The sequence below is a fragment of the Homalodisca vitripennis genome, chromosome 4, assembly GCF_021130785.1.
Source record: "Homalodisca vitripennis isolate AUS2020 chromosome 4, UT_GWSS_2.1, whole genome shotgun sequence".
Classification (NCBI taxonomy): Eukaryota; Metazoa; Arthropoda; class Insecta; order Hemiptera; family Cicadellidae; genus Homalodisca; species Homalodisca vitripennis.
This window is the reverse complement of record NC_060210.1, coordinates 150,174,709-150,187,154: the sequence shown is the minus strand read 5'-3', so window position 1 is coordinate 150,187,154 and position 12,446 is coordinate 150,174,709. Positions and strand designations below refer to the sequence as shown.

Below are 12,446 nucleotides of genomic sequence, written 5' to 3'. Positions count from 1 at the left end.
GAAAAAACCATCCTACAAAGGAGCACTTCTCTACAACCATCTGCCCGAAGAACTCAAAAAAGAACCAGCACAACGCCTCAAGATCCAGCTCACAACATGGCTACAAGACCGACCTTTCTACACTGAAAAAGAATTTTTTGACAACCAGCTCTTTTTTTAACAAACTGACTGTAAAATAAAAAAATGTTTGACGCATGTACTGTTCTCGATGAATACGTAAATTAAGATTATAGTCTATTGTATATAAAATAAAACAGGGATTATGTATCTATTTAATAAAACATCAGTTTTGTACAAAACCTTTACAAGACTGATTAAAAAGCTTGGTATGTTTCACTAGTGATGTTTCAACAGGTGGTCTTGGCTGTGACCAGACGTATTACTCCCAAGTTTAGAGGTTAAACATTTAAAATTGTGAATTTTCAGCACTAATTTTCAACTAAACAAACCTTTAAGGGGAAAAAAATCAAACATTGCATGATATGTACACGTTTACTGAGTTAATGCTATTAATACATTTAATAAAACATTTTCACATGGATTGAGAGACTTTGTAACAATTCGTAAAACTAAATTATACAAAACATGTGTTATTTACAAATTTACATGATGGCATTTCCAGAATGTGCTTGTTGAGTGGGTTATTTAGGATTCAGCATTATACCGCCGCCGCCTCCTCCATTGTGTTCAAACTGAAAACAAACAAATAATTACAATAAACAACAACAATACTTACAATTAATTTTTGTGAAAATACAACTTTCAAATACTAGAGATTGGTAGAAATTGTGTACAAGACATTACTGAGGGATCTAGAATAATAATTATAGAAAAGCCTCAAATAATAATAAAAGTTGTTATTCCCGTCAACTATAATATTAATATTGTTAATGATTGGGTAACTGAAGGTATGTTGTTATCACAACTAGACTTGAAATGCATAGAATATTATTTTATCCCTGTGAACAAATGAAAAAAAAAAATACGTAGTTGAACAGTGTAGGGAATTTAGGGTTGATCAGCATTTACAGAGGTACAGATTTTTATCCTTTAGAACTTTTTAGAAACAAAGAATGAATCATATTTTTTCATGAAGTATTTTTTACAGTGTGAATTAACTTTTAACTGAACAACAATGGTCAGTTATAACATTTAATGTTGAGAATTCGCTATTAGATATTGATTACTGTTATATTTTATGTTTATTTGACATCAGTGTCTTAACTTCCATATTGATATTTCATTACATTACAAATTGTTCTATTTATTACAAATTAAATTTTGTACTTCAGATATGACATATACTGTGTGTTCCGAATTGTATGCATACTGAAGGAATCTTGGAAACATAAGAGTACAGCAAAGATTAAATGAACAAAGTTATACGTAATAACAACACCAACAAATCAATATTACTAAGTTAATTATTGGTTCCATTGTTCACTTGCTGCACTACGAGTAAAAAAAAACTGATTTGGTGAAAATCTTCACAGTTCTCTTATTAGTACCTATATTATAACGTTTTTTACATCAAACCTGCATAAAATTTCTTCGTTTTAAAATATTACAATAAAAAAAGTTTAAGACCAAAATCATGGTGTGTAGGGTTTTAGTACATTTTATTTAATGCAACAATCCTTTGTTTCTTAATTAAATGAAAGTAGATTTTTTACTGATTTAAAAACTACATATATGTTATACTTTCTTGTGGTTTTCATAAAATAAATAATAAATGACTGATCACTTGATCACTGCACTTATTCTTAGGATCAGCTGTTACAAAATATTCCATTCATTTTTTAGTAAAAAGGATTTTTCATTCCAATAATTGTAGGATTGGTAAACTTGTCATGTTTGATGCTCAACTATTTAACAATGTATAAATATGTACAAATATCAGGTGATCAGTCAGGTTTACCAACCATCCGACTAATGGAATAACATTTTCTGTATATCTTATGGCTTCCAAGATACCTTCAGTGTGAATAACATTTGGAACACACAGTATACTAAAGGTTATTTCCAACAAAGATGTAAATAACGACAAGTAAAATTAAAATACAGATTAATGTTAAATGTAATTTATTTTTTATTTTTAATCTGTTGCCTTAGCTTATATAAGATTTTGTAAAATACTTTTAGAACAAAACAATAATCATAAATTTGATATTTGAAAATGATGATTTAACCCTTTTCACCTCTAACTATTCTTTTGTTAGATCCATATTTCAGTCCAAATTTAGTTTCACATAAATTATCATAAGTCAAGTTTAACATTAAAAAAAATGTAGACAAGTAATGATTATATTTAAATTATTATGCATCATAGAGCAAAACAAAAATGAGTTTTAGAATGCTGAAGTAATTTACAAGCACAATTTTATAAGTATACAATAACATTGAATCATTATAAGTGACAACAATAATTAATTCATTATAAGTGTTTGTAAAAAGTATCATAGTAAATGTTTGGTATTTTTCATCCAAATTTGCCAAAATGTGTCATACGTTAAATGTCTTTATTTTCTATTTATGACACTCTCAAATAAGTCAAAGTTTTATATGTTATGATAGGACTAATATAAAGAAACGGCAGTAGTGGTGTAATCACATCACTGTGACGGGCCAGGCAACTCAGTCATGGCATTAGGTAGCTATGTTTACAAACACAATTTCAGAGTTTCTAAATATGTATTTGAAAATGTTACAGAGTATATTAAACATGCCAACCTGTTTTAGAGTTGCTATACCAACAGTGATGTACAAGCATCCTTCTAAACTAACAATAATGTGTTTCCTGTTTGATATTTTCAGTTGACAGCCACATTGAAATCTACCTTTTCTTCAAACTAGCTAGAAGAGATATTTGTGACTTCTTATCACAAGTGTGATGACGAGAAAAAGTCTAAAACTCAATGTACGAAAGGTAGAGGATTTGCTTCCTACATCTTGAAAATAATTCAAAAAAACCCAACCAAAACTTTTAAATAATATAAATAAACTGTATAATCAGTTGTTTTAGTGTTAGAAATGTATTATATAAAGCCAAGACATATTAACTGAGCTACAAAACCAAAGCAGAGGGTTAGTTTAGAAAACGAGTAAAAAGTAATTTTAAATTCCTTACCTGTAAATAACTAACTTTTAAAAGCTTTTCATCATATAGGGTTTAAGATTAAGTTATGAATAATGTACAAAATTTAAAATGTAACAAGTGAATTGTCCACTTTAACTGAATAACAAGTATCTATCTAATCATCTACAATATACCAACATTCCCAAAAATACTGCACTAAACATATCATATTTTGATTTTTAACATGTAAAATACAGTTTATTTTAGAGGGAGAAAACAAAAACGTTACATTTATGTTGTTTGGCAACATTAATATACAAATGGTAATACATTTTACAAACTGTTTCCGACTATGATACTAAACATTGAAACTCATGCTTCACTGTAGTTAAAAAAAAGCCCAATTTAGATGAACATTTTCTGGTCTAAACTCAAATGAAAAAAATTAAATGTCTGTCACTTGTTTGAATAAATATTTATTGTCACTCATTGTGTATATTATTATAGTACAAATATAAATATTTACTTGAAAAATAATTACAAAATATATTTTACTATGCTTACACAATTCACTCTACTATTTTTTTAAAAACCAAAACAATTGGAGGGACGGCAGGAAGCCGCAGCAAACCACCAAAACAAAATTCACATAAATCCAACTTAAAAAATCCAGCCATACCATTTAGAGGCAAGGAAAGAATGAAAAACACTAAACAAGTTTCAGTTAAAACCAGTATTCAGCCAGAACACTAAAAACACGGAAGAAAGACATATTATAACAATTCTGATGGGTTAATGTCAGGGACTCCACACTTTTTGCACTAGTATGGGCACTGATTCTGGCAATATCTTACAGTGATATCTGATATGAAAAGGGTTCAAAGATTTTAGTCAAAGGCTTGATAGAAATGAAAGTGAAGGAAAACAGGATTTTTTCCGGACATTTGCCATTGTTCAGTGAAACAAGAAAACAGTAACACTACGTTTCGAGATCTGCAATCTGATCTCTTCTTCAGGTAAAGAACTAACCTAATACATAATTACAAACTAGGTTAAAATAAACAAATCTTACTAAAGCGTTGTGGCACCCTTAAGTCAGGAATCACAACCTACATGTTGTTTGTCAACTTCACTAACTCTAAAGACATGCACTTAATACAGTTGTACGTGGTTAGTAGACAAGTGAAGACGTATTGTGACCTGTATTCCGTAGTTTAGTTTTAATGATTAGTGTTTGGTATAGTTTTGTATTAAGTGCATGTCTTTAGAGTTAGTGAAGTTGACAAACAACATGTAGGTTGTGATTCCTGTCTTAGGCGTGCCACAACGCTTTAGTAAGATTTGTTTATTTTCCTAGTTTGTATCTATGTATTAGGTTAGTTCTTTACCTGAAGAAGAGATCAGATTGCAGATCTCGGAAACGTAGTGTTACTGTTTTCTTGTTTCACTGAACGATGGCAAATGTCCGGAAAAATCCTGTTTCCTTCCATCGTCAAAAATAACCTTCAAACAAAGAAGGGGAAGAAATGAAAAGGTAGAATTTGTGGTTCTTTCACATAACTACAAAGTCAACTTAATACACATGATTATTATGGGTGCAATTATAATTAAAATGTGTTTTATATATGAGCACAAAACAACTGGTTGTGGACTTCCTAACTCAAAAATGGATGCTAAAAGGAGTTTGAAAACTAGTAGTATCAGGGCCTGATACCAATTAAAAGGTATTTTCTTTCCAAGTTCAAAAAGATTTCCTTTGGAAAACCCAAAATATATGAATTTCACCATCTTAAGACTTTCAGAATCCAAATGTGCTTTTTGTTTTTGGAAAGGTACTAAGATGTATGACAAACAGCTCAAAACATCTTGCATGTTTTAAATGTTAAACCATAAAATATATTAAAGTCAGTATCAAACCTGATTTATTTTATAACTTTGAATCCAAAAATGTCAAAGCTTTTTTAATTTGAAAATATTATTTAGTCTGGGAAAGAAACTAATTAGGAATTTGCATGGTATTTAAAAAATAAAACACAATTTTTAACTCAGGCGGGATAATACAGATTTTGCTTTCTATTGTGAGTATAACTGCAGTTATTGACCAGGCTCTAAAATAATATTACAAAATATACGATATAATAAAACCTGCTTGAATATGTTATTAATTTAAATGGATTTGTATCCTACATTCATGTACCCTTTTGTATTTTAAGTCACATAATAATGTCTCCTTTTCTCTTTTCTTCGCTAAAAACGTAATGTCAATTAATGAGGCAAACTTTTACTGAAACACTAATATGGATGAGCAAGAAAACAAAGAATGCTATAACCCATTGTTGGTTGATGCCAAAGATCGAGGCAACATAGAAGCTCTCACTGAGCAAATTGAACCTATGAAAGTAAAAGTAAGTTAATGAACTTGTTTATTAATACTAAACTTGTTTACATAATATGTCATACAAGAGGCAGAGGTAACTACTGGACAGGGATGCACAGTGTGGTGGTTTATGAACCTTTCCTTTCCATTTCCCATTTATGAATGTTTCCTTCACAGACAGAAATTTTAAATGTGACTGTTTCTTTCAATTAGCAAATGTTCAGTTCAAAAAGCCACTCGCATGAACCTGTTCTTGGCATTTATTTTTTTTACTGTCGAATAGTTTCTGCCATTTGACGGGGTGACCAACCAGTGAGAAGACAGAGTCCAGTGCTAAAAGTGGATTGTAATTGGCGAAAGATAAATATATTATGAGGGTGTGAATAGTTGCAGTTTCAATGTGATTTCAATGTGGCATGATTTTAAATTTCAGAATGTAAAAAAGATGTTTGTTAAGGAATGTATCCTATTTAAAACAAATAAACAATTTGATGATTAAAAATACATTATGTAATGTGAAACCTAAACACAGCGTTCTTATTTTTTAAAAGATAAAAAGCATTCTATAACTTATGAAATGAAGCTATTATTTACCTATAGTATGTTTTTACTGGCCCATATGCTATTAATTATTTTCTCTTAAAATACACAATAATATAATAAATATAAATAACACCAGAATTGTAAAAAAGGCGAACTGACTGGACAGTGCTATGGGCGAAAGAAATTGCCTTCAACTTCGTTTTGAAAATGTTGCCAACCCCGCAGTAGTGATGGGAGAATTGGATACAGCCCGGGTATTCACATATTCAAATACCTCAGAGTGAATTCGAATACTTTTGAAATGAATACAATTTCTCTGGAAGAATCGAATTCAAACATACAGTATTCATTCGTTAGGACTAATAGTATTCAAATAAAATATTCAAGAGCTGTATTCTTATTTATATACATGTATTCATTGGAGGATTATAGATGAATATATACATGTATATATAAAACATATGTCTGGACTATGAAAAGAATAATAAGGTGAGATTCATGACTTAGAATAGGTAATTAAAAATGTTCAAACTTGACAATATGTATAATTGTACAAATATTCAATTAATAAATACATTTGAAAATAATAATTACAATAATATATATGTACATATCTGGACTATGAAAAGAATAATTTCATAGACAAGTTTAGACATGTACGAGGGGGTACCCAAAAAAAACCGGAATTGTATTGCTGGCAGCCGGCAGCGTGTAGTACACATTCCTGCCGCTAGGTGTGTGTCGCGCAACCCATTGCGAGCTCAGTGACCCCAGTTCCGTTGTCCTAGTGCATTCTGTTCGTTCGTAGTGACTGTTTTCGCTAACCCTGTTTTGTTCTTGTTTCGTTTTTTGTCATGGCAAGTTTAAGTGAACAACGTGCAGCTGTGAAATTTTGTTTTTTACTTGGTAAAAATGCTGCAGAAACTATTTTAATGTTGAATACAGCTTACAAAGATGATGCTATGGGGAAAAACTCAGGTCTACGAGTGGTTCGCTCGATTTAAAAATGGCGACATGTCGATTGAAGACAAACCTCGTTCTGGACGTCCATCAACCTCTCGAACGGACGAAAATGTTGAGAAAATTCGTGAACTTGTGCTCACCGACCGTCGACAGACAATTGAGGAACTATCAGAGAGTAGTGGGTTAACTTGGAGCTTGGTTCAGCGAAAAGTTCGCCAGAAAAGACCCGATTTGTGGCAGACTGGAGACTGGTTCTTCCACCACGACAACGCACCGGCACACACAGCCATCTCAGTTAGGCAGTTTTTAGCCAAAAACGGCATGGTTCCGCTGCCCCACGCACCTTACTACTCGCCTGACCTCGCTCCATGCGACTTTTTTTTATTTCCACACATGAAAAGAGAGGCTTGAAAGGTCAACGATTTGACAGCGTTGAAGAGGTTAAGAAAAAAATGAAGCTCGAGCTTGCAGCCATTTCTAAAGATGACTACAAAAAATGTTTTGATCAATGGAAATACCGTTGGGACAAGTGTATTAGTTGTAATGGAGATTATTTTGAAGGAGATAAGGTCGTATTATAAAAAATTTGATAATATATCATTTTTATAAAATAATTCCGGTTTTTTTTTTGGGTACCCCCTCGTATGTTAGAAAAAGTATTCAAATACCCTGTATTCGATTCTTCCATCACTACCCCGCAGCACAAAATAAGTTCTTGACAATTGTTTCGATGCATTAGATCTTCATTTTCAAGGAATATTATTTTTACTTAAATACATATAATTGTAAAGGAGTTTATCAAGTTTTCCCAGACAATGTGTTTTATGCAATTTCCTGGGCCCGAGATAAGGGTTTGGGAAAACGTTTATTGTAAATAAAGTGGGACATAGAATAAAATGACACTCACAGTGCTGAAAATTTAATCAATTTCTGCATTTGGTGACATTTGGCAATGGTGTGTCAGTCACGTAATATCAGTCCTGTGATTGAATAGAAATGACATACTAGGGAGTTTCTTCAGACCGCTGGCGCAAGGCTTTCATAATTGTATTTTTGAAAAGCGTTTACAAATCTCGTTACCTTAGAGAAAGACCTATAATATATAATTATCTGTAATGTAACGAGATTAGTAAACAAATAATATATAATAAAATAATAAGTAAAATATATATATATATATATATGAGTTAAATATCTTCCAGATATCCTGCCAATAAATAGCACTTTTATCCAAAAATTCCTAAACTACATCAGTGATGCGCTTTTGCATGAGACACTGCTTTTTGTAAGTGCATCAACGATGCACTTCACACACTGCTAGTGTTGAAGTTTATAATTTGTTTTTTACAATCACTTAATTTCTTACAAAATGTAGAAGCTGCTTTTGTTTTATTTCAATTTTTGCAAATTTAATATGTACTTTATTTCCACAAAACCTATGCTTACACATCTCCAGTTAATATATCAAATTAATTATAGCATGCAAACCAAAAACACATATTTATACATGAATTAAAAGTACTAATTAATTCCAAAGTAAAAACTACATCTATTACCTTTTTTTTACTTCTTGATCAAGCAGGGTTTAATTTAAGTGGTACTTGAGAAATCAAGACAGGCTTCCCTACACCTTGACATCAATAAAAGATTAGTTTAAAGAACACGTACTACAAAATAAATCAATAAAAATTAGTCTACTTAGTGGTAGCAACACACAACCACAAAACGTATTAACTGAAGGGATGAAGGAGGGCAGCAGCTATTTTAAGACAACAAAAGTGGTGCACTGTTAAATTCTTCTACTTAAGGAAGGAGCAGAGTGCCAGCCCTGTAAATATTTTCTTGTTTTAGTTAACCGACTATTAAACCTTTACCGTTATAGTTCAAATTTATAAATTACTACATTTTATGTAGTAATTTATAAGACTAAGGGCAGTGAAGACACGTTTATTGACCATAAAGCATATCATATTGATCAGATCTCATTACTGAAGTACAGAATTGTCTTTATGTTAAACAAAGCTTAATTGTGATAGTTTTGATAAGATACAATTTGGTAAAATAAATTAGGAAAATAAGTTTAAATTTGTAGATTTTGTAAAGAGGCTACTAGTTCCTAATGTTACTAAAATATTCTTTAGAATAAAATACATTTTCAAGCAGTCTCTTACCTAAAAATTACAAGGAGATTCAAAGATGAATTTATAAGCAAAGGTACTCTTTCAGAGCTGACTACAAACATTCATATTTTTGCCAATTGAGTACCGAATGAGTTAAGCTAAATTTCAAGAAATTTTGGAGGACTCTCTATAGTATTTACAACTTCACAATCTAGATGCTCTGTTATTAATGATTGATGTATCATCAGATTAATACAAAATCTTGGCAGGGACAGATGATTACCAAGAACAGAAGTCCAAGGACGATTCCTTGTGGTACATAATCTATGATTGGCATAGACTCGGAATTTACGTCTGTTAGGCATTATACTATATTGCCTATAATTTTCAGATTAAACTAAAAATTTTCTTATTTTTTTATATTACAATATATAATTTGACAGTTTACTCAGTATTAAATCGTAACTAAAGGACTTTGATGAGTTCATAAAATATGATCACAGCAAAAACGGGTTTTCAACTGCATTCAATATCTATTTCATGATCGCTCAATTATGTTCACAAATCTTTCTTGTAAAAGTATACACAGGTTATGTTAAACAACTAATTCATAAAACTTGGAAATGATAGATGGTTTACTAAACAAATAAAAGCCACTATTTGTAAAAAACCATTTTTGAATTTGATTTTTGTTATTTACACAAGAGACGAGTTACAGTGTGGCGGACACTCTGAGAGGCATGTTAGTGAGCTACATGCAGGGCCAGGGAGAAGGGAAGGGGACTTGCCTGGCGAAACTTAGCCATTTGTTTGGGCTGTTTGAGCGCAGCGTCACCCCCTAGATAGTCCATCTGCTCTCCTTCTTCGTCCTCTGATACACAACAGGCTAAGTACTTGTACAAATCAAAGAACTGCTTAGCTTCTACTTTAGTTATTGTTAACAGTTAACGTTGCTGGCTCCAGATAGTGAAAAAAGTATATAATACAGAAATTATATTTGGGAACTACTACTAAATTGTGTGAAGTTTTAAATTATAGAACTTGGGGATTTAAACAATAAATTTCAAGAATATTAGTTAGATTTGATTTAAAGAAATGTTAAATTGAAGCTTATTTTATTAAGTACTACACAAGCAGTAAAAAATGTATTTGTAATGTAATTTGTTCTATGACAAATTTGTCAAAGAATCCTGTACATAAGCTTCCCGTTAAAAAATCAACTACATTATTTTAAACTATTATTTGTGTGTTCATTTATAAGGATTCTATGATACAAATGATTCTATGAAGAGAAACAACCTTCCAATTTTTAAAGGTAAGCCTGCTCTTCCTATCTTATCAAAACTGCCTTTAAATTATTTACATGTAGAGTATTATTTACAATGTATTAAACATTAAATAAACCAAGAAATTTTATAACTTTATAAGATTAATGAACTAATTAATTTTAACCCTTTCACGGCTGGATAAAGTAAGAAGGCCTACACTTATTTCTATGATAATATACAAACTGTTTACTTCTAAATTATGCATTTGATAATAGTTTCATGAAAAACTTATTTTTATTACTCTATGTGGTATTTTATTGATAATGCTACCAAAATGTTTACAAAAGGAAAAAACATCCTTTATTTTCCTGTAAATATATAAAACATAAAAACATTTACTCTGGTATTTAATAACACTGCATTTTGATGACTACAATACAGCAAAATTTGATACCGTACCAAATAATATACAAACAAGTAAAATATAATCAATTTATTATTGATTAAACAATGTAGCTGACAACAAAATCGGTTTTTCTAAAGCAGTATTTTAAGTAAAAAGTGTTACAAATATCACACCACCTGAGTATTTCGGTTAGCAAGATTGTTTCATGAACGTACAAATTACTTATTTTAAAGAACATACCAATAGGCTGATTTCAAAGAGAAATACAAATCCAAGAGAGTAAATTGCCACTGGGTTTTAATGCAGTTAAGCCACTATTATTTAACTGGCAATTGGCTAAAACCGATATTTTTATTTGCTTGGGGTGTAAACAGTAGTATGCTTTGAAGGTAAAATATTTGTAAAAAATGTTTACAAAATCCACATGTAATATATAATTTTTAATTCTCTTAATCCTGTATTCATTTTTTTTTGTATTTGTTTTATTCTAACCATTTTATAAGAAACGACACATATTATTTATTACCATTATTATAAAGTTGAATATCTAGTGAATCATTAATATTATACAGAAACTGTCCACTGTGGATTGGGTTAGCAGATATCTGATATCTGCTCTACAAGGTTAAATCCTTTGATACAAGAGATATCAGTTACATGCATTCTTTATCGATGTTCCTGCTACGTTTTAATAATGTTAGCCATTTGTCAGGAAGTGGATTTTTATCAAACTGAACTGTTGTTTTCATTGGCTCAGTTTTGCAGCAATGGTGTATGATGACAAATTATATGTAAAGAGATTTACTTGATACACATTAATTTGAGTTCCAAGTGTCATGTGTAAAAATTGTGTTGCTTCAGTAAAGCTCTATTGTAAAGTAGAGTGATAGTTGTAGTGATACTCTATTGTAAGTTAAATATTGATAAAGGCTATTTCATTTTAATAAGATTTTAGGTATGTATTATTTTACAATATCATCCTTAATTAGTATTAAAAATAATTTTACTTTTTGAAAACATTTAAACTTGTTTAGGAAAAGTTAAGCCATAACAATCTTAAACTGCTATCAATTTTTAAAAGGTTAATTTCTAATTAGTTAAGAAATATAACCATGTTATGTTTATATTATTTGATTATAGTGCCATGAAAAAATTTGAATCTATATTAATAATGCTTATACTATCCATGACTGTCTCCATAACTTTAATAAACCAATCTAAATTTTCTGCAATGAAAACGATAAGTAAAACTAATTAAACACATTTAGACAACCAATTCTACACATATACATTTATATTATTATATGAAACTCCACTTGATATATATTTTCAGCTCGTCTTTTCTTAAATTCATTTCTACCTACTAAAATATCCATAATGTTTTCCAGAGTAGTAATAAACAGGTTGTTAAATTTTTTTATTTAAAAATAAAGTACTATTTTACATTAGCTTTAATTTAAAATTTTGTATAGACTACTCAGGAGGTAAAACTGTCCTTGCATAACTTTTCCTGTAATTTATTATTTTCAGCACTCCTTTGATTTGTGTTATTTATAACATCAATAAATAAATAAGTGGTATACAACATGTTCTTTTTAATATTTAGTATTAAAATCAATGATTTAGGAAATATATTTTGAAATCAAGCACCTTTCAGCAAATACTGTAAGCTGAATACTTATTGTAATGGACA

General features: G+C 30.2%; 1 protein-coding gene across 5 annotated transcripts in view; it reads right to left on the bottom strand.

Moving 5' to 3' along the window:
- Positions 1-478: 478 nt before the first annotated feature.
- LOC124360330 (Golgi integral membrane protein 4-like) overlaps positions 479-12,446 on the bottom strand; it is a 45,342-nt gene continuing 33,374 nt past the window's right edge. For 2 of the 5 annotated variants that reach the window (XM_046813865.1, XM_046813862.1), the window contains 2 exons: positions 9,868-9,950; positions 479-692 (listed from right to left, as the gene is read on the bottom strand). In XM_046813865.1, the coding sequence (XP_046669821.1) occupies positions 642-692; positions 9,868-9,950 (134 nt within the window). In that variant the 3' untranslated portion in view covers positions 479-641. Of the gene's footprint in view, positions 695-8,515; positions 8,590-9,867; positions 9,951-12,446 lie in introns of all 5 variants that reach the window. The other 3 variants (XM_046813864.1, XM_046813863.1, XM_046813866.1) reach the window with 3 other exon arrangements.